This window comes from Equus asinus, chromosome 16 (genome assembly GCF_041296235.1).
Source record: "Equus asinus isolate D_3611 breed Donkey chromosome 16, EquAss-T2T_v2, whole genome shotgun sequence".
Classification (NCBI taxonomy): domain Eukaryota; kingdom Metazoa; phylum Chordata; class Mammalia; order Perissodactyla; family Equidae; genus Equus; species Equus asinus.
The window spans coordinates 49,569,325-49,596,824 of NC_091805.1; the positions used below are offsets into that span (position 1 = coordinate 49,569,325).

The 27,500-nt window shown below is 40.3% G+C and overlaps 1 protein-coding gene across 4 annotated transcripts in view; it reads right to left on the bottom strand.

Annotated features, from left to right (window-relative positions):
• SPAG17 (sperm associated antigen 17) overlaps positions 1–27,500 on the bottom strand; it is a 209,891-nt gene that overhangs the window by 162,207 nt on the left and 20,184 nt on the right. For 3 of the 4 annotated variants that reach the window (XM_070487139.1, XM_070487137.1, XM_014847644.3), the window contains exons 2-3: positions 17,211–17,351; positions 16,525–16,608 (exon numbers count right to left, since the gene is read on the bottom strand). In XM_070487139.1, coding sequence (XP_070343240.1) covers positions 16,525–16,608; positions 17,211–17,351 — 225 coding nt within the window. The remainder of the gene's footprint in view (positions 1–16,524; positions 16,609–17,210; positions 17,352–27,500) is intronic. The other variant, XM_070487138.1, reaches the window with a different exon arrangement.

Consider the following 27,500-nt stretch of genomic DNA (forward strand, 5'->3'; position numbering starts at 1 on the left):
TAAGTTAACTGGGGCCCTCTGGAGAGTGCATTGGCGACGTTGTTCACCTTTCCTCAGAGACTTGTTCTAGAGACCGATTGCTCTTGTAGTGCAATCCTGGTGATGTCCGCCTTTCACCATCCAATTGTTGATATGGAGCCATTCTCAGCTGTGAATTAACTTGGCTCATACTTGAAGAACCCACCTTGTCATTCATTCATCACACTTTTACAGAACACCCACTACATTCCCTGTACTGGAGATTCAGAGACAAAAGCAGATGCCCCTGCCCAAAATGAGCTCTCAGTCGAGGGTGGGAGGCTGAATGCAATGTGCACTGAGCATGCCCTTCAGTTTTCTGTGCCCTGCCTAGTGATGAAGATGAGCAGGGTGCTGTCACCCATGGGAGGGCCCCTCATCCAAACTGGGAGAGGCAGCAAAGGTTTTCTGCAGGTGTCACACCTGAGTGAATCTTGAAGGATCAGTAGGAGTGACCATGATTGAGACTAGATGGTATGAAACAGGAGGAGGAGAGGAAAGACAGAGGAAGGGCAGTATCCCAGTCAGATGGACTGAGGCCGGAGAGAGTGCCATCTTCAGGAAAGTAGAAAGTGGTTAGGAACACGTGGTAGGAGGTTGGGGGGCAGGAGTGGTGGGGAAGGGCAGGAAAAGGGGAGGAATGGAGGAAAGTTGACACCGGAGAGGTAACCAGGGGTGAGGCCACCAGGGGCTTGAATAACATATTAAAGGAAATTGGGTTTTATCTTGAAAGTAATGAGGAGACACAGAGTTTTAAACAGATGAGAGACACGATCAGATATATAGCGGTCTCCTTGTGAGTCTTGGCATTTTATTTATCTTCAGTGACTGTTTATATGTAGCGAAAAACCCAGGCTTTGTGAGATGTCTCGGTGACCCGTGGCAAACCTCAGAACCCTCGAAGGTGTGCTTCAGAACTCACACTCTGTACCTTCCCTTCCAGCTTTGTTTGACTGTCCTTTGCTCCCAGCACAAGAGGCATGTGTGTTTACCCGAGGTCTAGACCAAGAGGCTATAGGCAAAGACCCGGCCAGGCAGGCAGTACCATCTCCCTTGAAGAGCAGGGGAATGAACAAAGCATGAACCATGAACGTTTTCTGACCCTTCCCAGATCACTGTTACATTGGCGGAACTCAACAGATTCGAGAATGTAAATATTCTGAAGGCAGGGGGCTTTGATGGCTTGTTTACCTCTGTCCCTGCAGCTCCTTGAACAGGACCCGGCACAAGTGCACAAAAATGAAAGAAAGGACGAAGGGATGGATAAACACTAGGAAATGAAGAATGTGAGGAGGAGGGAGAAGAACTGGAGCCACAGTCCAGTCTGGGTGGGTGGCGAGGGCGATCAGCGTGCACATGGAGAGTTCATGGTTGAGGAGGAGGGCCCTTTCCTGGCCCTACGAGCAGCATGTGGTCACAGGTGTGGCTGCATTTCTCCAGGTGCAGGCTCTGAAGAACCTAGGTGCTTATTCAGAAAGTGTGTTCCTGGACTGTCCTGAAGATGCTCCTGCCCCCCATCACTGTGGCTGGGATCTGGAATAAGCATTTTTAATAAGCTCTCCAGGTGATTTTGAGGCATGCTCCTTTGAGAACCACTGACACAAGGAGACAAGAAGAGATTAGAAATTGGAAGAGCTAGAGCTCACACCAAAGAGCCTCCTGCACCAACCCTTCACATACTTCCACATCTGAGATCTTTCTCCCTGAGTCCCATGGCCATGGCCCTCGTTCTTGTTTCCGTCGAGGCCCCGCCTGCAGGCGTGCCATTGTTAGCAGTCCTACACAAGTGCCCTTCACTGGCAGTGCACCTTGAGCTCATACAGGGCCTGGATGAGGGCTTCTTCCTCTTTGTATCCCTCACGGCACCTACAATCTGTTTTGAAATCACTTAAAGCAAATATTCCCCATTCTGAATTTAGACAATTGAGGGTCCCCTCCCATTATCAGAAGAAATCTGAAAACGAAGTTACATAATCATTTTACTCTAATGAATTCCATACTCACAAAACATAGCCAATAAAAATATGATTGAATGTTCAACCTTACAATTTTTGTTTATCAAATTGACTAAGATAAAAGCTGCAATGTTGGAGAGGGTGTGGTTAAACTGGAACTGTTAGAAGGAATGTAAATTGGCACAAATTATCACAGTGCATTTTGACAATATGTGTCAAGAGCTTTAAAAAGATTTATATACTTTGACTCAGTAATTCCACTTCTTGAAATTTTTCATAAGGAAACAATCAAGATCATAACTATTGGTAAACAGTCTAAATTTAGCAAAAGGGGGAGTGGTTTAATGAATTATTGACTAGAGACACGCTTTCTATTATATAGACTCTGAATATGGATTTAGAAAAAGGCTAACATGATAATACGTGAAAAGGATGTGATAGAAATCTATATAATTTCCATTTTTTAAAAAGAAGCAAACATCTCTGAATGGTGGAATATTACACAGATACTCCTTAAGTACTTATTGGTATATGGGCTATGCTCTTTTTACATTTTCTAAATTTTCCACAATCAACATGTATTGCTTTTATAATAAAACAGCTAATAAATTATGTATACAATGTAAATGTTGTACAGCAGTTTGTTTCTAACAGTGCCACCCCTCCACCTGCCCACAGAATTCTTCCTGCACGCTGATTCTAATGACTTCACCTCTCCATATGACTTTCCAGCTCAGAATTCCTCAAAGGCTCCCATACCTGAAGGATAAACCATACACTCCTTAGCAGGGCACAATGAGCCCTTTACGACTTGGCCTTGACACACCTGTCCAGCTCTCTCCTGGCATCTCCTTCCACTTTCCCTCCTATACAGCATGGATATCCGCCATTTGGAGTCCCTTGGTCATGCCGTGCTGTCTTTTGTCTGCTTGATTTTGCATGGGCTGATTCCTTTGCAGAAAATTCCTCTTTCCCCTTCATTACTCCATAAACTTCCCTTTCAGTCTTCAAGGCATTTTCCTAAAACCTTTTCCTCAAAACTTTAGAAAGATTTAGGCATCGTCTGTGCACTCCTTGCACCTTTAAAAGCTTCTTTGTTATCATATGGTAATAGAATTGCTCATTCCCATATCTGTTTTCCAGATTGAAGGCTGGAATTAACTTTGTGATCGGCAAATGGTAAACAATCAATAAAATATGTGCTGAATGAGAGAATAGGCACACAAATCACACAGCCCTTCACAAACATCGTGTGGGTTGTCCCTTGTACAAGGGCACCGTGTGAAGGGCAGCTGTGGGCTGAGATCCAGCCAACTTCCGCTCCCCAAGCCAGTGTGTTCAAAGGCTGGGAAAGCAAATGGCGCTAGTTCACTAATTTAGAAAGTGACTAGTGTCCTGGGAAGTGCCTAATGTGCCAAAGAGAATGTGCTTAGGAGAGGGACTGTTCATTTGTTTACCCACGCCACAAACATTTACTATGTTCCGCCAATGTGCTGAAATCATTGGCTTTGGTCTCCAAATGCACTGGACGTGCACAAGATTATCCACCAGGAGGGGGAAAACATTAGAACTCTTGATTATATTTATCTTTATTTTGTCCTTTTTAATTGTTATTTTTGAGAATGTTCTATAATATTTGTAATATGTTTGTATTCTTGTGCATACTTATCTCTCTCTCTCTGTATACACATATAACGTACCTGGAATACACGCTCAATTTTTTTTTAACTGACGTGATATGTTATCAAAATAGCTTGGGATTGCTAGCCTAGAGCACTGGGGTTTTAGTGATGAATAACACATGCCTCTGATGCTCATGCCATTCACACGAAGTAGAGGGAGGCAGATACAAACAACCAACCACAGTATAACAACAGCAGGATGAACTCTGCCTAGGGGAATCCAAGAAGATTTCAGAAAAGAGACGGCATTTGAACAGGCTTATTTGGCTGATAAATGAAAACATCTAAGTTTAAATTTTACGTAATTCTATTCAACTCTACATTTTGCACTTACCAAGGAAGGAGCATAAAGTGAATTAAGTTCTATAATGCCTCAAAAGGGATGAGCTGGAGTTACTACAGAACTGTGGCTCGTCAGCTAAAGGAATGGAGGTGAGTGTGTTCAGTTACAGAGCAAGGTAGATGGGCTTTGACATAGAAATTCCAGATTCCACAGTCACGCATAATGCCTGATCATGTTCTACCCCCACTTTCTATCTACTCAAAATACCCCTAAGCCCAAGGGCTTCTAGAGAAAATCCTAAGTTAATTTCTGCCAATTCACATTTTAATTTTCCCATCTAATTTGGTTTATTTTTAGTATTTACAACTTTGTGCAAAGTGGTCAGTATTCTAAGTGGAGGATTTTTTTTTTCCCCAGAGAATGATGTGAATGATTGATAAAACCAAACTTAAATTTTGGAGGCCAAATGTGTGCCTGCAGAAGCCTGTGTTTGGCACAGTTCTTTTGGAAACTTTAAGACAAGGGGAAACACATCCTTAGTAATACCACTAGAGAAAATGCTCCCTGAGCTTGCTCTTTTGTTCAAATGAATTACTAAGTGGGTTAAACTTAACTGTCAGCTCCTTGACTGTGGGAACTGTGTCTTGAAGAGCCTGAAGTAACAGAGTGAACCCTGAATCTGGAGTCAGAATGCCTGGGTTCCAACGTGGGGCTCTGCCATTATTTGCTGCCAGGGGTGGGGCAAGTCACTCAATCTCACGAGAGTAGTAAGATGTTAAGTCCACCTCGCAAGGGTGCTTTGGGGATCAAATTTGACACTGTGTGTGAAAGTATTCTGGACTCAAAAAGGCGCCTTCCAAATGTGAGCTGTCATTATTATCCTTTTTTTCTTTAAGTGTCCCAGAGAAGAGCATGCCTGTTTCAGAAAATGTCATCTTCCATAAAATATTGATTAAAAAAAGACTGACTGAATGAATGAATGAATGCAGAAGAGGTTTAGTTTCAACAGACTCACTCATGGTTATGCAGAAATTGTTTCTGGTGACTTGCATCATCACTCTAAACCTCGCACCTTGCTAACCGCTTCCCCCTCCTCTCCCTGTACAAATGGTCCAGCTTTTATTTCTAATAAACAAATGCATGCTGATAGGATAACGGATATAATGGGTTAACATTCTGAAAATGCAGTTTCACTTCATTTAAACCAGGGTTTTATGGACACTGTGCCTGAACTCAACAGGCGGGTATGGGGGCTCTTTTTGGACAGGCAGGACTTCCAGCGCCTCTTAAATCACATCTCACAGCAATTGCCCACTCCACCTACACACAGGGCGGGCCTGCATACATAAAACAGGACGCTACCCCAGGGTGAGACCGTGGAACTCTTTTCTCTGTCTGATGACTAATACTTGTCTCTGCTTTCAGAAAGGGAAAGAACCATACACAAACCTTACCAAACCAACACATTTCCTTTTGCTTGCTGCAAACAAAAAGGGACAAAAAAGTGTGTGTGTGTGTGTGCGCGCGCGTGTGTGTGTATTCCTCCAGTTATGGAGGAATCCTGAAATGAACCTCAATAGGAAACCCCTGACAGTGTTCTGTGGATGGTTTTGCACAGGGAACTGAAACAAGTTGGCAAAAAGAAGAATTCTTTCTGTATAATTCAAAGCAGACATTTTACTGGGGGAAAAGCAAATCAGAAATTTGCTGTCAGTCTGGGAAATTTTATTAGTTACAAAAAAAGTAATATATGAGCCCTTTGCATTAAATCCAGATAGGATCTATCCTTTTTTTTTTCCTCAATGATATTTCTAAAATGAATCTTTGGGAATGCAATACAAGACCAGCTCCTCATAAAGGGCATAGGACTCAGCAGTGGTGGCCTGTGACTATGTCACGTGTTATTTGACTCTGTTCTGCTTCTCTGCAGAGAAGGATAATATTATAAGATATTATAAGATTCAAGAATAACTAAAATAATTAGATATTCCTTCTGATGAAGAAAATAATCTAATTAAAGGTTTCCTGATGAGTGAGTGAGCCTGGAGTGAGCTTGTCTTTTTTCATATAAATTATTGATAAAGGCTAATTAGGATAATGATAAATTTGTTCATTTTGGAGTGTTCGGTGTAGTACGCAGTGCATGCTGTTGGCCTTGCTCACCACCAGAGTTCTATAGATTTCAAACAGTTATGAGCATTGTAATCCCAAATAAGTATGAACTTGAAATACAAAATTTTAAAGGAAGGGGTTTATTGAACAACTTCACTTTTTCTGGGTAAGAATTTTTGTAAGATTGGTTTCCTATGTTTCAAATATAACATGTTCATAATTACAGATTTTTTATATATTTTGTGAAGCAATATAGATATCATATTTTAGTTAACTTACACTATCATGCTACTTAATAAGGTTTGAGGGATTTGGGGCCAATCGTGTTTGTGAAATAGAAGAATGTTGGGATTTTAATGTATAAAAATCTATCTGAAGTTCACTCATTCAAATTACTATTCAGTAAGTGTTTAATATGCACAGTAGCTTTTCAATAAATATAAATGAATTTCTTTCTAATAGTAAATCTCTCACCTTAAGTTCGTTATTTCTTTTTCTTTCTTTGCAACCGAAGATCGAGGAAAGAGAATTTCAGAAATAGAGGTCATATTAAAACATATAGAAGCATGAAGATGGTTCCCATACTTCAATTCCAGCTATACCTTCTCTCCCTTTGAGACAAGCCTTCTGTATCTTTGTTGCATCCTTCACTGTTTGGGGGAGCGTTGTGCTTCTCCCACTCTCCTTTTTCCAACAGACCCTGTCCAGGGGCCATTACCCTCTTGGCTGAAAGTTGTGAACAATAAGTGAGGTCAGCCACAGGACTCAATGAAGAACAGACTTGATTGCAACTGGAGATTAAATATATAACTTTATTTTAGACTTGCTACAAGTTATTAAAATGTCATTAAATAGCAGAAAACAGATAGTTTACAAAATTATCGACTATGAGCTCTTGAGAGCAGAGACCAGGTCTAACTCAATCCCATTGTCCAGCATGTACTAGAAACTCAGTACATGTCTGCTGAGTGAGGAACGAGCTGGGATGAGTATCCACTATATCCTTTAGTCTGGGGTTAGGTGAGAGACTGAAAAAGAGGAAAACGCAAAAGGAGTATAACACAAAAGATGTTTAAGGGATTCTAGGGCATTGTTTTCTCAAACACTTTTGGACCTATTTTTATAGCAGAAAAATATTTACATCACAAACCACACACACACACACACAGTTGCAACCAACTAAAGTTCTTTGTGAACCTCTGGGTTGTCACCCACAGTTTGAAAATCACTGTTTACAATATGGAACCAGTAAAGGGAAAACAAAAAGGACCAAAATGTCTAGTACCCAGGAAGTATTATTGAATCCTATTGTTGAAAAGGTCCACTGTTAATGCTTGTAGACTTTACCAGTAACTCCCTTCATTAACAAATTAATTCTTTCAGATAACAAACACTTCTTTGAGACTTACTACATACTAGCACTGAGGTAGGCACGAAGGATGAGAAAAAGGAAAAAGACTAAAAAATCTGATTTCCTTTTTGACATCCTCTTAGATATCTCTCAGACATATCAAATTTAACCTATCCCAAACTGTACTTCCAATCTTCTCCCCAATTTAGTCTCCTCCAATTTTCTCTGCATCAGAAGATATTCTCACTCAGTTTCTCAAGCCGGAACGTTGGAGTCACTCCTGATGCCTTCGTCTCCCTCACATCTCCCATCAGCGCCATGCTGCTGACTCCTCCTTCTCTGTAGACCTGAATCTGTTGCTCTCTCTCCACCTGGATACCCCAAAGGCCTCCTAACGAGTCTCCTCACTCCCGTGTTTGCCTCCTGCCCCATCTCAATTTATTCTCCACTCAGCAGCAGAAAAATATTTTTCAAAAGAACTCAGATTGTGTCATTCTCCCCCCTTTATGGCTTCTCACTTCCTATGAAACAAAATAGCAAATTCTTTCTTAACAAGGACCTGCCAATCCCTGAAGATCTGGCCTCTGCCCATCTCTCCATTCTCTCTTCTCACACTCTCTCTCTTTATGTTCCAGGCCTTTTTCATTCTTCCAAAAGGCTGAAATCTTTCCTTTCCTGCCTCAGGTTCTTTGCACATGCTCTTCCCTCTGCCTGAATATTTTTCTCTACTCTTTTAGGTTGGCTCTTTTCCTTTCAGTTTATCTCCAAACACTCAGTCTCAAGTAGTTTCCCCTGTAATTCCTTCTGATTTAAAGCAATTATTCCAATTCATACTAGTGTATGTATTTGTTTGCTTGTTTGATTTTTGCTTGTCTGCCTTCCCTATTGAAATGTAAACTCTGGATTGCAGGGAATTATACCTGTTTAATTCACCAAGACAAACTCAACCATAGATTTGGTACATAAAAGACCCTCAAATATTTGTGGAATGCATGAAAATGAAGCATTTTCTAAAACTTAGTCACTGAGTATCACTTGGTGATTTAGCCAAAGCTACACATCACCAAGACAGATCAATGGTTGAATGGATAAACAAAATGTGGTATATACACACAAGTGAATATTATTCAGCCTTGAAAAAGGAAGGGCATTTTGACATGCGCTACAACATGGATGAACCTTGAAGACATTATGCTAAGTAAAGTAAGCCAGTCACAAAAATACAAATACTTTATGATTCCACTAATATGAGGTATCTAGAGTCATCTAATTCATAGAAACAGAAGGTAGAATGATGGTCATCGGGGATGGGGGAGAGGGAAATGGGGAGTCACTGTTTACTGAATATAGAGTTTTAGTTTTGTAAGATAAAAAAGTTGTAGAGACTGGTTTCACAACAATGTGAATACATTTAACACTACTGAGCTGTCCACTTAGACATAATTAAGATGGTGAGCTTTATGTTATGTGTTTTTTGCCATAATAAAAAATTAAAAATAAAAAACCCTGCTCATAGATGTTTCTAGTTCTTTCATGCTTCCTAAAGTACAAAACTCCAACATTCACTATGACTGCAAATAGAAATTTAAAAAATAATAATATTATTTATAATAGCTAAACTTTAACGGACACACTCTATGCCAGGTACTATGCTAAGTACTTCATGTTTACTATCTCATTTAATCATCACCACAGCTTTATGAGGAGGAGACTATCATCAACACTGACTTTACAAAGAGAAAACTGGAGTACAGCAGAGTTACATGACTTGTCCACAATTACAAAGCTAGTAAGGAGCAGAATCAGGGTGTGAGCCAGGCAGTCTGGTTTGGATCAGCGCATCTAACAGGTAGGTGTATGTCTCACCAGACCAGCAGGAGGCACTCTGGAGACGAAGTTCACTCTCACTAATTAGCTTAGGCTTTCAGACAGATCCCTTTCTCTCCACAACTTCACCTCAGACATATTGACTTTCCTCTTGTTTCCCATCTCTCCCTCTTCCCCCAACTAAGGAAAAGACTCAGCTACCTGAACCATATAAACCTTAACTGAAAGAATTAAAAATTCCTGTTGATCCAAACATTTGGGCAGAAGCCACTCATCAACGTGGCTCAAAAACACAACTAAAATTGTTTGGCATCTTCATCACCTGTGGATACAACTTCATTGTTTTCACCTGAGTAGGAGGAAAAGGCATAAACATTTCACAGAACTATTGAGAGGTTTAAAGCTTAATTCTAATTGCTAACAGTACCTTGTATTCAAGAAATGTAAACCACAACAACCACTTGCAAAATCTAAACTATTTACCCTCAATTCTTGTGTGATGCAAGTAGAAGGATGAGAGGCTTCCAAGTCTTACTTAACCTAAGTAAAACAGGTTACTTAGCCTACGTGAGCTCCACTTTGACCATTTGTTAAGAATCTCCTGGCAAGTTGTTGAGATTAGGTTAGCTAATATATACAAAGCCCCCAGCATACAAGACTTGGAACAAACTGGTCAAAAAATGGTAATTATTATTGTTACTGTATATAAAGGCGGCTTATTCACAGTCTTAGATACAGGAATAGAATGATATAGTCTTCCAGATGCCTTCCCTGACATCCTTCCAATCGCGGTGGGCGTGGAGTATAGAGTGTTGGAGAGGCTCCTGCATCCACCCCCACCAAGGCTGTGATGGCCACTCTTCATTTGCCGAAACTTGCTCCATTTTTGCGGCTGCTCCTCCACTGATATCTGTGTCCTGGAATTCTTGTCTGGCTTCCTGGCTTGCCCAGAAGTTCTCCCACTGACCAAAGAACCTAGCCAGCACCCCAGTCCTTGCATGGTGTGCATTACCTGCTGCTGAATCCCAGGCTCCTGAGCTTCAGATTCTACTCCTCCCCAGTGAGTACCTGCCCCCTCCTGGACCACATGCCCTTGGCCAGCTGCCTGGGTCCCAGAGTGGAAAAGAGCTGGATGTTTTTGAACACTTTTGGTTGAGGTGTGTTTTTCTTTGAAAACAACTCCAGGTTTCCCAACTAAGAGGCAAACATATTTGGGCCCTGGGAGCCCATTCCTAAAGCAGTGGAGCCCTGACCTTCTGCCCTTCAGTGACTAGCCTGGACTTGACTTTCTCTGCTGGGCTGCTGTGGCCTCCTCCAGAACCAAGGAGGCTCGGGGTTGTTAACACATCTGACTGCTTTGTTCCCACCTTGACAAAATTTATTTGGTTGCAACCCTACATAGCCCTTTACTCTATAAACCTTTCTAGCACTGTGATTTCTCCTGATTTTCCCTTCTTTGGGTGAGAAATGTCTCCAAAGCCCAGATTTTGGCACAATATCTCCTCGACTGTTTTTATAGTCCCAACGTAGTACTTCTTTGTTACAGCTCAATATTTCTGAAATTTGTTCCAAGTCATTATTTTACATTTATAAATATCAGGTTGTATTAATTGGTTCCAGCTTTAAAAATGTTCCATCAGAGGTTATTTTCTGCTATTTTGATAGTGGTTTCTAAACCTAGAGCGCCAAGGCCCTGATGTGGGCCATGTTCGGCAAGCTCCCTGAAGGACTGATGTGGAACGGAAAAGATACACAGATCCTGGGCCTCGCTGTGTTCTTTGAAGACTGTACTGGCCATAATAGCTTCAAAGAATTTCAACAAGTTCCTAAGACATGACCTTCCCTTTCCGAAAACCACGCTGGCCAGCCTTGCCTTAATCAAGCTCTGCTTTTCCAAGTATCCTTTTACTTGATCTCCTGCAGCAGTTTTTAATACTTTCCCTACAAGTGAAGTTAAACTAACTGGCCTGTAATTTCCTGGCGTGTCCCTAAGCTCTATGAAATAACGGCATTAGGTTGGCTACCTTCCAATTCTTCCTGAATTTTTTTGTTTTGTTTTAAAATGCAGGATTGAAAGGGCCAGAGAATGCTTCCTGTCTCCCTTTTCCTTCGTTTCTTCCATGACATACTGCTCTTTCTGTTCCCAGTAGATCTGCCATTTTAATAACTTCAAACCTCTTAAATGTTTTCACATATTATTTGTTCCTATCTCTGAAACATGAGTTTTCCATTTTTCATTTTGACAAGGGCCACCCCCAGAAATGAGGGCTTACAATTCTACTGAATAGACTATTAATTTGAGGCACTGAATAAGAAATGCGTTTCATATTAGGAATCTGGAAAAGGGTTGCAACTTATAATTAAGTCTGTGTGCTTACTTGTGAGTTATTATGAATACATATTAGGGAAAGAGCTGAGAAATATGTCTACACACACAGGAATAGGAACCAAAAAATGGAACTATTACATGTAAAGATGCTAACCCAATGCAATAGTGAGATGTCTTAAAAATGGGGTGAAACTAATTAGATCTTTAGGTATAAAATTTGCATCCTATATCTTTTTTAACCGCATTTAATTCGTTAGTCTCAAATCTAATATCAGTAAAATCCGTATTCAATGATCTCTTAGAACGATCTAGCAATAGAAAAACCCATAGAAGTATTTGAATTAAAAAATAGAGTCTTATTTTTTTACCGATAGAAGAGGAAAATTAATAATTATTTGTAAAATTTCACTGTGTCACATGATTTTTAGGATTGTCCAAGTTCTTTATTGTATAGAATCGACTACTTTTTGAAATCAGTGAGTCACCAACTAGGATAAAAAAACCTTTATTCTTTATAGCAGATTTTTATTTCAGCAGGCTTTTGGTTTTTCGTTTTGGTGGTGACCTAATTTGTCTTTTCTGAATAATTCAAAGACGGGCACAGAAACCATGGCCCATGTGTGGGTGGAGGCTCCATTCCAGGTAGGGAGGGACAGCCATCAACCATCATGAAATGAAGAGAATCATGGAATGGAATCTAAAATTTCGGAGACAGCTGACTCTGATTTCAGATAAGTTAGATGAACAAACTCTTGCTTAATTGATAGTTTTTTTCTTTCTGATTTATCAAAGCAACAATGCCAAAAAGTCCAAAATTTGTACATCTCTCCTACAATGCTCACATACTGTGTATCAGATTTAATCACAAGCAGGACAATCTTTGCACGCATGGTACACACAGACCTCTCTCATAGGAAACATTTCAGTTGGCTTTGAATGACCGTTAATATTTTCCTTTTTAGTTTTGGTCAGGACTGAGTGTACCTGCAAAGGAACAGGTCAGATTCTCTATGTGGGCCATAAAACACACACACAGATATTTGTGCATATTTAGCAAATAAATTTAAGTTCAGGCATGAATCTTAAAGCATGGATTTCTTCCAGTGTTTGAAATGTTTTCTAATAGATTTCCATCTTTAGGATTTTAATGTTGTAATTAAAATATGTACAGGATTTACCTTTCCTATTTAGTATATATTGTACCATGTAACTACAAATTTAGTACGTATTCATTGTCTTCTCCACTCCTAGGCCTTTGCTTCAGCTGCTTCCTTTTCTTAGAAGGCCTTCTCCCACATTCAAATATCAAGACTTACCCACTCAAGGGTAGACAGCTCAGAGCCCAGTGAAAGATTACTGGGTCTGTGGTAGATTGGAAAAACTTGAGACTATGTATTTAATTATGGTTAAATCCAAGTTCTTCAGTTTTCCAATTACTAGACTTCCTACCTTCTCTATGCATCCATCTCCGTATACGTAAAATGGGGATATTTATCTTTCCTTTTAGAATTGTGATATGGGGGGCTGGCTCCATAGCCGAGTGGTTAAGTTCCTGTGCTCCGCTTCAGCGGCCCAAGGTTTCACCAGTTTGGATCCTGGGCTCGGACATGGCACCGCTCATCAAGCCACGCTGAGGCAGCATCTCACATGCCACAACTAGAAGGACCCACAACTGAAATATACGACTATGTACTGGGGGATATGGGGAGAAAAAGCAGAAAAAAAAAAAAAAAACTCCAAAAATATTGGCAACAGATGTTAGCTCAGGTGCCAATCTTTAAGAAAAAAAAGAATTGTGATATTGGTTAATTGGGATAATATATTGAAAGGATCAAAATTATCAGCCCTCCCTTTCCTTTCCTGCCCAATGCCACCTTCTCCACAAAGCTTCTCTGGATCCTACCCTGCCTCCCACCCATCCTAGCTAATAGTAATCTCATCTTCCTTTGAAGGCCCATAACACTTCAGCTGTCCCTCATAGACTTCACTATCTTCTGCATTGTGTTATTCACTCATTTAACAAACATTTATTGAACACCTACCACCTATATGTCAGAAATATTCCTTTCCTTTTTTTTCCTAACTAACCCTTATGCTTCTTTATAATATTTGCATCCCCCCAACATGAACGTACTTGTTAATTGTTTGGTATTTGGTAAAACTGGTCACTCTATAATGCAGGCAATATCTGTATATCCATTTTCATATGTATCCACATCTTCAAATAGGATTACATGCTGGAAATTATGCTTAAACGTAATACCAGTGCATGGGATCACCATCATCTTCATCCTTACTATTAAACACTACTACTAATAATATAATAAAATAATAACTAACATTCCTGAGACCATGCACAAAGGAGAGTATTCTCTTCCTATTCCCACATGAGTCCTTGGAGTAGTTCCTGCTAGAGCAAAACATGGTTTCAAAAAGAGAAGGTGAATGAATAAATGGGCTGTAGCTATGTCTCTGTGGAATTACATTAGCACAAATCTAAGCAAGTTTTCTAAGAACTGTGGTTTATAAATAAAGACTCTCTCATATATACAATACCATGGCTAGATGAAATTCTAAAGTTTCAGGGGAAATTACACAATTTCAAAGTGAGGCTGTGTGTATACAACACCAAGCCATCCAAATGAAACCTTGAGCAAATCATTTAGGAATGTGGTGTTTGCTAGCCCAGACATTTCAAGTCGTTATTGGAAATATGTAATGTGGTTCTGACACTATTTTACTACTCGTGGATGAACTGCACTGTAGTGAAGTTTCACTTTAATTTGCTGCTCCTAATCGACTGCAGGCTAGGAAACCAGAAAGCCAAATTGGTTAGAACTGTGTTTAAACTAAGAATGACTAGGCTCTGATTTAGGGCCAAGGAGAGTATCCTACAAATAGAAGTAAATGTCAGTGCATGGGCTTATAATATCTATCTTGAGTTCTCCCTCCAAAATAGAGGTCTAAAAGGAAACAGAACTCTATGAATTTCCCATGTAACTTAAGTAATTTTGTTAGATTATCTCTTCTTCCCCGTTGCAGAGTTTCCTTTGAGAAAGAAAATACGGCACTACATAAAGAGGTTTCTGAGTTCACCTGCGGCAAGTGTCCTAGCTGCCACAGAGCATGCAAGACTTTAAGCAGAAACAGACTCAATAGTAGGCGGTCCACATGCCTTGAAAGTCCAGAGGTTCCCCAAAGAGTCTGGCTTCTGGGCCTCTTTCATGGCCACCACTAACAACTACTTTAGGGCTCTCAGTAGGCATTGCTCATAGCTTTTCAATTCACTTGGCATGAGGTACCAGGTAATAGAGTTCCTGAATAGGTCCTCAGTGTGGAGGGACTGAGAATGGAAATGTGACCCCCTTCTCCAGATGTGCATTCTGTCCTTGGCTGATTCTGACCAGGAGCCTGATTTGTTTCATGCTCTTTATCCATTTTTGCTACAGTGACTGACATTAACGCATGTGTAGTTCATCAAATGTCCAATCTCTGTGGTGCTCCTCTTGCCTTCCTCTTCTTCTGGAACCATTCAGAAAAGAGTATGTGAGCGGGTGTGGGAGGCTTATTGCCTAAATGCTCCACTGGAAGAATGTGTAGAGCCAGATGTGAAAAGGACCTCCCCTGAGTGAAGGATACACAACCAAGAGTCACAGCGCATATCGAAGAGGAATGGCTTTCTAACTGAACTCTGGATTTGTAACATTGTGCTATCCCACATCCAAGTCAAAATGCCTGTCCAGATTAGACTTCAAAACCGGCCTGTTATCATCTCTGATTTTTACAGAGCATCTTTGAAGAAGAAAGAGTCCTTTGCGGGGGCTAATTGATCCCAGACCTGAGAAATGGACATGGGTTTCTATGGCTACTTCAGAAGAAAACTTTGATTATTTTAAATCCAGGTGTCATATAATGTTTCAACTGGAGCACACACATTCAAAACACCATAACAAAAGGTAGAAGGTAAATTATTTGACTCCAACAGCACAGAGTAAGTTTTCCATGATAGTGAGAGTAGTGTAGTAAGGATTAATGCCATAAAATCCACAGTATTGTCAATCATAAATAAATCCAATGAAACTTGTTCAATAGTACTCAGGCAATATTAAAGAAATCATCAAAGACCTGAGACACATAAAAGCTTTATTAGTCATCACCAAAATAAAGTGCAAACCAGTTTGTCTTAAAAAGATCCAAAAATCTTTATGTTTTCAGTCTTGAGAGCCATAAAACAGTGCCTGACAAATTTTAAGCGATATTCTAATTAATCACTGGACTTTTATAGTTTCGTGTAAGCCATAAGTTAGATATTAACAAGGCAAAGTGAGAGGAAATCCCCTTACTGAGCATGAGTTCTAAGTCCTTTGCACAAACCCACTGGTCAGCCAAGCCAGGCTTTTGCGTTAAGCATCTGCTAGAAATGGAATGGACCATTAATCTGAAGATTATCGTCCTTTTCACATTGATTAAAGTAGGATGCAACATGTGCACAAAGTTCACAAACTGACGGGAAATTATTCCAGCTGTGCCTCTGTCTCGTGCAGGAAACACTTTCTGGGGGCATTTTCACATTGTTTCTTTGGTGAAACTAACACTTTGTAATACACTAATAACATGACTCCATTTAATACCATCACATATTCAATAATTACCATGAAAAACTATGACCCAATACTTTTGTATACAAAAATTTCTTTCATTGAAATTTCATGAAGATTTACATTCTTCAGGTGGATGCAGTGATGGTTAGACAACCTAGGGCAGTTTTATTCCTAGAGAGGAATTTTGTTAAAAGGGAAGCAGAGTTTTTAAGAGCCCACAATCAGAAACAAATAGCTCCAACGAGGAGCAGGAATTTGCTTTCAAAGAAGGAATTAAAGTTTTTTAAGACGTGTCTATAAGATTATTACCTAGATTCTTATTTTCTGAAAATTACAAAAATCTCTTCAATAAATACATTCACCTACCTCAGAATATAAGGGAGCGCTACCGCCTAGAGGTTTCTTTCCCTTTTTAGATGCAGTTCCAGGAAGCGCATTTGTTCCATTGATCTGTAAGAAAATTAAATTCATCTATAATGAAAAAGAAAGGTGTACTCAAAGAACACTTAGATATCTATAACTTCCAAATACCTAGGTGACTTGGGTTGGGGAACTTAGCAAGGAGGAGATATTCATCAATCAGGTGGAAGATCCGGAACTCAGGTAAGCTCTCAGTGACGGGACGAGGAGGTGCCATCTGACAGAACTTTTCTGTTACCATTGCCCCTGACCTCCAACAGCTATGATTCTCTGTAGACTTCATTTTTCTAGTTAGTTATGAACTTCCCTAAATACATTAAATATATTAAATAAACTATTTAATATATTTACTCTTTTCTCAAATAATTCCTCAGAGAACCTAGCATGGAGCTTGGTATGACCTTAGAAATTTTCATTAAATGAATGAATGTTGAATAGGCAAGATTCAAGGCCAAGAAATAATTCTTCCAGACTAAATAATTCAAATATATTCTAGCTAACTTTTTATTTAAAATAACCCACCAAAATTTACCAAATGGCCCAAGAATACGATAGTTTTATTTATTTTATTTTATTCTATTACTTTAAGAAAAAAGTCTTCAAGGGGCTTAGAGTTGGGAAGGGACAGGTACCTGCTGGAGGATGTCTTGCCATGATACCATACTGAAGAGTCTACGCTGAGGGGCCTGGACAGCGAGGGTGAGGGCTCCAATGAGAAGCTCATCCTCAATCCGGTTTCCAACTACAAAAGCGATGACGCCCTTCCAATCGTTCTGTTACGAAACCAGAAGGAATTAGATTCTAAATACTCCTGGCGAGGTAATTTTGTCAAAGGCTTCCACTGAAAAACAGGATCACTTTCCCGTGAACCTTACCTGAAGACAGAGCTGACCTTGCATTGTGTGTGGGTTCCTGATTCAAGTAGCCGCAAGGCGGCAGTATTGTGCCAAATTTCGTGCAACGATTAAAAAGCAATTTTCTTGAGAAAACTAGGCCTTTTATTTTAAGGAAGACGATTTTTAAAAAAATGACATACTTTCATCAGAATGCTGTCCAAGGATAATTTGGTGTTGGGAAGTAATGGTTCATTCATATGTTATAAATATATATTAAGATATAGTCTCAAAAGCAGGAATCTTTGTTTTGCTCTTTGATACATCCTAAGACTCTAAATAGTGCTAACAATGCAGTAGGAGCCCAATAAATATTTGTTGAATGTTGGGTAATATTGAATGCATTGCCAAATGGGCTTTTATATGAAGTAAAAACTCAATCCCTGAGGTTTTTGTAAAGCACAGAACAAGAACACATCTTTTCCTCCTAATGTAATACAAGAATCTCATTGCTAAGTCACATGGGTTCTTTCCACTCTCAAGAAATGGGCTAAAATATTGCACTTGGACATGAAATTTTACATCAAATAATTTAAAGAAATGTTACAAAAGGCAATATTTTTATTTAGTAATCCCTTTCTCTCTATCATAATCATAGATTTTTTTTAGGAAGAAATAATTCTCTGGGGGAGATTAAGAATGGAATTTACTGAATTACCACTATGTGGTGCTGAGAGAAGAGCCAAACACACACAAACCAGGTCTAGTGCTTCTGAACACTAACGCTTTTCTGGGGAAATGGACCAAGCAAACGTGATAAAGACACGAGGGAAAAGAGGTAATAATAAGGGAGGGCACTTTAGCCATGTGACCTCACTAAGCCTTAGCTTCTCCATTTATAAAATAAAGGGGTTGGACAGGGCAATATCTCAGCCTTCCTCTTGCTCCACTCTAGAGATTTGATTCCAACAGAGTAAAACTCCTCCTTGGTGAATTCGAAAACAATGTCTAAGAAGATCTGAAAAGATTTTACACAAATTTAATGAAGTGCATAATTTTATATGGTTCTCTCTGGTTTCTGTGCCGTTCATAGTCAGGGTAATGACAGAACTAGGATATAGGTAGGAGAAAGACCTTAGTGTAAATTTTTCCTTACCATCGAATAGTGATTATCCTTACATTTTTCTTACTTCTCTCCATGGACACCTGCTGACTACCTAACAAAACCCACCCAATTTTCAATGCTATCACCAAAACACAAACTACACATAAAAGCATAAAAATATATGTTTTACCTACAAAGTGTGTCTATGTGTGTGTATACATGAGCATGCATGCATCAATGTGGCTCTGCATGTTTCCTTCTGTTATGTTGAGTTTAAAACCTTTTTTTGTTTACTAAGTCACCATAGGAAGACTGAGCATCTGTTTTTTAAATATTCTGATTCTGAAAAGTAGGTACGATATCTATAATGTATTCTTTTGAAAAAAATTCCATTATCTCAAAATGACCTTTCCTGCATTGAATGACTTTCTTTTCTCTTGTCTGCTCTGCTCCCTCAATCGAAGCTGTAACTGTAACAGTCAGTAAAGGAGGAAAGTCTCTTTCATTCTCACAATAAAGTACACATGGTCCCTGAACAGGCACTACCTTTAAGTTTCTGTCAGTTACACTTTCCAACATTGAAGATTTTAATGACCACCTCTTCCTACTTATCCCACTCTCTACTGCAAATTTCCTTTCCAATATTTGAAAGCTAATGATGACAAGAAAGGGCTGCCTCTCAGTTCTATCGGGGACAATTCAGAAAGAGGGCATTGTAGTCCACCGTCTACCCATTAGTATCTGGTGTCAAAGGCAGGTGCTGACTATTTCAGACCAGCAAAAAAGAAGGGAAAAGGAAGGAACTAACAATTATTGAAATCTGCCATGTGCCAGGCATATGTTATCTCATTGAATCCCTAAGTAATCCCTTTAAATAGGCGCACTAATACTTTATAGATGGAAAAACAGAGGCCCAATGAAGTTAAACAACCTGCTCAAGGCCATTTTGGCAGAACTTCTTGGAGACCACATACATGGCTTACGATTTTGTGATCATTTCAGAACAGTTTTGAAGGCAAGTATTTGTGGTCAGAATGTCTTTCCATAATCTTTAAATTGCACTTAATGGCTACCTTGGCCACAGTAAATGGAATATATGAAGATTTCTATCACATGTTAAAGTGTATAGAGCCTTCAGAGATGAGTTTCGTATTAAATCCTTAAAACAACTAAGATAACCTTTTCATCAATGATAGTTTTACAAAAGCTCAGAGGGGTCTCCTTACTTTGCTCTAGTAACACGAGATCTGTTCCTTCGATTCATGGCACTTCACTGAAACCGCCGGGCTCCCCGCGAGCACCTGTGACAGTTTGCCTGGGCTGGAGTGGTCCAGATTTGTGGTTCAGGTTCAGAGCTCTCTACAGGTCCATTGGGGGTTAGACCATGTCTCTCCCTTGGAAGGGGTCTGAAGAGTCCAGCTGAGGCCCAGTTTCCCATCTGCACTCTGTGGCCCACCAAACTCCTGCTCCAAAAATTGGATCTATTTGGCAAAATAGGACCCAAGGAGGACTTTGTCAGAGTCATAGATTAGTGTCTAATCACCTTGCCAGAATCCAGGTAAGCATAAAATGGACTGATCAGACAGTAATGCAAACCAAGACTGCGCGCGAAGGAGGCTGCACTCACTGGCACGCTGCACTAGGGGGCAGCAAGCTGCTAGGAAACGCACAACATTCGAACGCCGGCGAGCAAGTCATTTCCCGTGTCTAATTTAGGAAGAATTGTTAACTACACGATGCTCTGAAAATATAATTTCTGAATCCTTCTCTTATTATTTCAGGATAACTGTAGATTCAGAATCTCTACTAACTGGCAGCTGTTTTAGAAATAGGAAATTATTTTGGAAATAAATGGGACCCAAATTAAATTTGGTAAAATACAATTAAAACCACCCCTCCACCCATGTCCCACCCCAACACACAGTTTAACAAAGTCCTTCAATTTGAGTTCACAGGGCAGGAAGAGAAATGGAGAACAGAGGAAAGAAACGTTGACCAGAGGGGAGAAACGTGCCCAACCTGAGTCATCGCGCCCTGAGTCCTGCAGCTCTCCTGCCTGTGGATGAATCTGTTTAAGACAGTTCCAGGACTCAGGGTGTAATTAGGAGCATAAGCCTAGAGAAAGGAAACGTTAATCATGTGAGAAAAACTACATTGGATGTCTCCAAAGGGGAAGGAAGAGGGTTTTAGTCGGGCACACCTCAAACACCTTAGGAAGTACAGAAGTACAGTCTGCTTTCTGTTGCCTGGAGGCATGTACGCCCCTACATGGTTATTGCTGACTCTTGCCCTCTAGTAGCTATTGATAAAGGTATTCAAAGGATGGAGTGAAGTCATGTATGGACACAATCCATTACCTTTTATTTACTTTACCAGCCTTACCTAATTTGAAGCCTGGCAGGAGGGCGTCTTAACCCAAACACTTACATACTGCTCGTCTCCTACAGCAAGAAAGTCTTGGTAAGTGCAGAGAACCTGGCTGTCTCACATAAGCCTACTGTCCCAGAGACACATGGTAGATTTATAACTATTTTTCTTTCATATATTGTAAATTCTCCAAGTTTTACTTAGACATTCCTATACTCTAATATAATTACAAAAACTCTTTCAAAAACAAGTAAAAAGTAGTTTTTGGATGATGGGAATGAGGCTGCTTCCTTGCATTAGCACAAATATTCAGCTGGTAGGCGGAAAGCAATGGCAGGGAGTGCACGCTCTCTTCTGCTGCCTTTGCCCTGAAAGACCTGGGATGAGGGTCCCTCAGTCCACCACCCAGAAGTGACCAGAGCCTGGCGAGCTCTACGAACCAACAGTGGTCAGCACCTTTATTTGGAGAAGATGTATAAAAGCCCCAATAAAATCAATGCAACTTTGAAAAAGTCAAGTTTTGTTAAGATTTATTTAACACTGTGCAGATACGCAAACCTGTACTTTATGTCAATACTCTGCTGAAAGGATAACCTTTTTGTTAAGTAGATTTACTGCCAAATGAACAGGGATTTGTGAATGTCTTTCTCATACCGATTTTTTTCTTCAGAAGGAGTCTTGGATCTCCATCAGCAAAGGAGTGTTAGTATGGGCTGTTGGCCAGCAGAAGAAATATTTTTATTACATAGAACTGGCTGCTATAATCGTATTTGTTAAAAATGGATTCTAACTGTAAAATAAGTTGGAAATACAGGTTAAAAAAATGGGTACACGTTGTTATACAATAAACAAGAACAATACAAATGACCAGGATACACAGTTATCTAACTCCTTCAACTATCTTTACTAAACAAGTTCTTATTACAGACTCCTCTCTAACTATAGATTCCTCACCATTTATTACGATGACTATAGTTCGACATAACAGCATTACCATCATGCTGCTGTAAGCACTCCTTATTTAGGAATTGGGTCACGTGGCTGTCACATTTTCTCAACCAGATTGTAAAGCTCTCTAGGTCAGAAAAATTGTTTTATATGCTTTTGCACCTCATGGTGCCCATCAGGGAAAATAGAGCAGGGCTCTATATGTAAATATCTATTGATCAATATTTTTAAAATTTAAAAAAATTGCTTTTAAAAATTTTTTAAAAAATTAATTTTTAATTTAAAATTAAAACAACAGAGAATATGCCTGGACTGAGGATTGTGACTCTGGAGATCAGAAAGTGCTAGAACGTCAGGAAACTGAGCAGTCCATATCCCTGGAGTCCTTTAGAAGGAAAACAGACTGTACCTGATCTAACATGGTTCACACCAGAAGGCAGTAACAAGGGTGTGGGGAGTTAGGCCCCACAGCGGTTCCTCTGCTAAGACACACTTCCTGGGAGTGACTCAGACAAGCAACGGAATGCTAGGGTCAGGAGGCAGCTCTTCCAGAGAGTAGAGAAAAGGCCAAAGACTCACATACACATATGCCTTGACTATAAAACCATACCTCCCATCTCCTTCCTCCCTTTCTCCCTTCTCCCATCAATAGGGCCCTTGATGGTCTGCTCCTTCTTCCCTTCTACCTACTGCCTATAAGCTGCAAATTCTATGATCACATTCTCTTTCAAGGTGCCTTTGAAATTGTTATAAGCTTGATTTTGTGGTAGAAGATTAGGGGTGAGGAGAGAAGGAGACAGAGCGAAGCAGCACATAAAATGAGTCTAGGTCTAGAATCTGAGAAAGGTCCAGAATCTGAACCTGACACCTGCCTCCTGCAGCAACACCACTGCTGCTCCACCCTGATCTTCTGACCTCCATCCAGGAATGTGCTAGATCTGACTCCCCATGGCTCTTCCCAACTCTGTTCAGCGAGGTTGCATTGATAACTTGAAATTTGCCATGGTGGGAGTATTTAAACTATGCCAATGGTCAATGCTACACATCAGAGCTTTCCTCCTGGAGAAGAGGCTATTAAACATTTACCAGCACATTATGGCCCCCATCCCAGGGAGGCCTGTGTGTCTAAGACTGACTTAGAGATAATTTTGATTGACAAGGCCAAGGCTGTCTCTGAGAAAATATTGAGGTCAAAGCAGATTCTCTCCATCTATTGCACTCCCCACCCCCAATATACATTGTGTAGCAGTGTGCTGTGTGAATTGATAATTAAGTGTCTGCTGATGCTGTATCAGGTATGACCCAATCTTAAGCACCATCCTTCAAAATGGGCTCTAGGAAAAGCAGGCAACAAGGTAAGGACAGAGGGGCCAGCCATTGTGCAAGGAGCAGGGCCAACCCACTCGAAGGATCTCTTTTCCTCCTGACCATCTCAGGGTTTACTTCCCCACTCAGGATCTGAGCACTGGGGCCATTGTCATGGGTGGTCCCTGAGCACCCCTCACCCCTCACCCACAGGTGATGAGGCTCCCACATATTGTGGTGGCCCATTGGAGAAGCACAGGTCATTGTGGCGTAGTGATTAAGAGCCTGGGCTCAGGAGACAGACTGCCTGAATTCAAATCTCAAGGCACCAGCTGTGTGTCTTTGGACAAATTACTTAACTTCTCTGTGCCTCATGTATAAATGAGGATAATTACAGTACCTGCCTCTTGGGATTGTTGTGAAGACTGAATGAGTAAACCTATAGAAAGCCCTTTTGAGTACAGCACTTAGGAATAATCATAGCCATCATCATGGATGCTATTTGCGGGGCAGGGTGGAGGTGGGGTTCTGCTCTTGTTAGTCATTAGAACAAACTTATTCCATACATGCTGTTTCAAGTGTGGAGAGCTTATGGGTAACCCCAGAAAAAAACCAAACAGAATATCAACAGTTGTATCATAAAAAGGCAAATACTAATTTGGATAACAGTCAGTTTGTAAATAATTTTCTTATTGATAGCAATAAACTTAGCTGACACATTTGTAAAATATTTTAGGTCTTTGGAAGAGAGGGCAAAAGTCATGAATATACTATGTTTAAAATTCTAAAGGTATATAATTTTCAGAGCTATGGAAAAGAACGTGAGAGTGTGGCAGGAGGGACCTTTAAGTTATTTTGCGCATGGTGCAGGTCAGTCAGGGAAATCAACCCATCACCAACCATGAAAATGACATCGATTGGTCAAACAGAAGTACAGAGGCTGAGTAAGGAGATGATGACCACACAGAGGGCTGGGGAAGAGAGTGGCACCAAACTAATTTTCAGTAGTGACAGGGACCTGCTTACTTGGCTTAAAAAAATAAGAACACGGATCAGATGTTTGGTACTTGAATTGCAAATGTTAATCTGGTTAACTTTATGGATGCAGACCTAAAACAAAGATGTCAGGCGGGGCTAGTTCTTAAAAACGAAAGCAATGTGATAGAAGCTGGTTTTTGACAGAGAGCCCCACTGCATGCCTCTCTCCAGATAAGACAGGATCCCGGGCCTGCTGCTATATTCTGGCTCCCCTCAGCCCCTTACAGGTCTTTCCAGAATCCACCATCCCCCTCTTCTGGGTAGAATAAAATTTACCCACATCCCCTCGTCTTCAGGTCGGGGCCTTAATACTTGATTTACTAATTGGATGAATAAATGTACCCTACAGCTTTAGTGACTAGGACCATTTTAAAGTATTTTTTCTCTCCAAGATGTCTGCATTTTCAAAGAGCAATCCCAGCAACTTCTGGACTAACTCAGAGGGGAGCTGGGCTAATGGGGTCTTTTAGGCAGGGGCTGTGCCAGTGGAAAAGGCTCCTCTAGAATCATTCCACCTAGACAACTTCCCACTTTGCCCATGTGCCTGGCGTATAGTAGCATTCAATAAATGTTCCTTGAACTTAGCAGCCAAAACCACACACTAAAGAGAATTTTTACACACGCTTAGCATGAGAATGCCAACTAAGTATGTGGCATTTTATCAGCCACACTCAGCACTTTGGAAGGAACCACGTCTCTGAATCTCTGAGCGTTTGAATTAAAGAAAGAGCATATTCCTTTGATTCTTAGACAACACAGTAACGTCTTACATTCACTGATGAGAACTCAGCAGTCTAGAAACATCTTTACTATGCATGCACACATTATCTGGCTGGTTTTCCTTGACTTCATAAATATTAACTGTGATCACTAATTAAAATTATTGAAGTTCTGGTGTAAAGACACAGAGCTCTGAAGTGGTATCAAATTCTGCCTCTGCGGTTTCTTAGCTAAATGACCTTGGGCCTATCTTTCTGACTTAGTTTTGTCATTTGTAAAACCAGATCTAATAATGCAACCTTCCAAAGGTTGTTGCAGAGATCTAATGAACAAATATGTCAAGGGGCATTTTGTAAATTATAAAAGCACTGTGCAAAAGTAAAATATTAATATATGCAAGGGAAATATTCTAATTTCCCCTAGAAAATTCTGCAAAAATGGGTTAAAAGAGGTGACTGCCTCTGTAATTTTGAATTCGGATATGTCCCGAGAATCTTCTTTGGACGGTTTCGCCTGAGCTTAGGCTGTTTGGTTGTTTTTCTTTCATTTTTCAGAGTCCTTGGCCCATCCCACCAATCTAGCACATGAGCCTAATTTGGTTTTGCTCCATGCATCAGAGAGTTTTAAGACAGCTATTAAAACACCACATGGAAAAGCTTTGCAGGGAATTCCACTCCACAGAGAAACCACAGAAACCACTACACACCTTAACTATCTCCCTACCCCCAACAGTTGGCTAAAATTACGGCTCCATTATGTTAGTACAATCCAACCAGTTTTATTGCTTGGAGCAAAATCTGAGGTCCAAAATGAACTTCAGAACATAAAAAGTAAGGCAAACCTCAAAAGGAAACAAGCTTCTTTGGGTTTTCAAACAAATGTTACACATCAGAGGCATTCTTTTTAATGGAGGAGACCAAGCAAAGCCAAGAGAAGTCCTGCTAATTGCTCCACAAATGTAAAACTGAATCAGAGACTCACCCCAAAGAAAGGGGATCTCTTTTCATCATCAGATGTTAAAGGCTACAACCTTTCATCAACTCCTTCCTCAGAGATGAGGCCGTCTTGTTCCTTCCCCAAGTCCCTTCAGTGTGGAGTCACTATCTTCCACATTAAAAATCAAGATATATTTTCAAGATATATTTTATATCTTAACATATTAAGATATATTTTCCATATTAGCTCATTAGTTACCCTATTGTAGCCCATTTCTTTTGATTTTTCCACCTTCCTTGTTCTAATTTAAATGTCATTTATCCACTAAACATTCTGGTATGTTCCACGAATTTGTATAGCCTTGGTACTAGAGCTACCCAGAGGAAACAAAATAATGAACCAAGACTCTTTCCAAGGAGCCATCCATGCCCCATAGCTGCTGCTTGGTTAGCTATGTCTCATGGACAATTCATTTTCTTGTAGTTAATGCAAGTGTCCTCACTTATTTATTTATGCCAAGGCCACTGATAGAGCTTAACTTCCCCATCTGTCTTGAGAGAGTACAGAAGCACTAAGGATACTTCTGACTACCACAAGGATTCAAGACTGTACTGATTACAAACACTTTATCCTGTTCTCCCTCAAATTCAATAAAATGTGCAAGAAATGCCAATATTTTTGCAACAAAATTACATCCCCCATACTGTCTCTAATACCTGGATGCAAGACAAAAATTCTTTGTCTGACTACTTGTTCTGATTTTTAGGTCTAAAACTATGGTTTCCAAATTATGATGTAGGAAAGAAGAAACATCCAAGGATGATCCTGGAGCAGCGCTAGAGCTTGTCGATACCAGAGTTTGTAGCATGCTATAGGGAATGATGGAGGTCTATCCAAAAACTTCCTGGGAGCATCTCAGAAAAACTATGACAGTGCACCTTGAGCAAGAAGCATGGTAGGGAACCTGTGCCCTGCCTCAATCCAACACAAAAGAGTAGCAGTACCACTCAACAAGCATTTATTAAACTGCTACAATTAAATGTATGTACAACTAAATATGATGTAACAAATTGTAAAGGATACACAAAAATGACTAAGAAGTGAGCACCAATGCTTATATTTCAAATAAGTTCCTTAAAAGACCTTTTCCTTGTGCAGGCTACTTAATCATATCACTTGCTCTGACTGGCCCATCGAGGGAGTTAGGACATGCTGCTTTCCAGAGCTGGTGTTGTGCAATGATCTTGACTTTTCCAGCTGCTGGGACCCAGGAGATGTTCCAGGAAGGCAAGGGGCAATGGAGACCTGTCTCTGAGTGAGCAAAGTGGGGTAAGACCCCCAAACTGGCAAGTGAAAGGTAAAAAGTATTGCTCAATGTTAATCAGTCCTAGAGGGAGAGCAGTACAGGTGGGTGTACGTGGCAGTTCCTGAGACCTTTTCCTCAGAACGCTTATACGTTCCTTAGATCTCCACTCAACTGTCACTGTTTTAGAAAAGGGTTTCTTAGGAGATGGACGTGAAGGTGAGGTAGGGAGAACCAGGAGGGAAGGTGTCACTGAAGCAAGGAGAGGAGTGGTGTATGTTGTCAAAGGCACTTAGAAGGTTACCAGTGACCTTAGCAAGAGCAGTTCTATTGGAGTGAAATGGCTTCCTGCTCATTCCTCACTCTT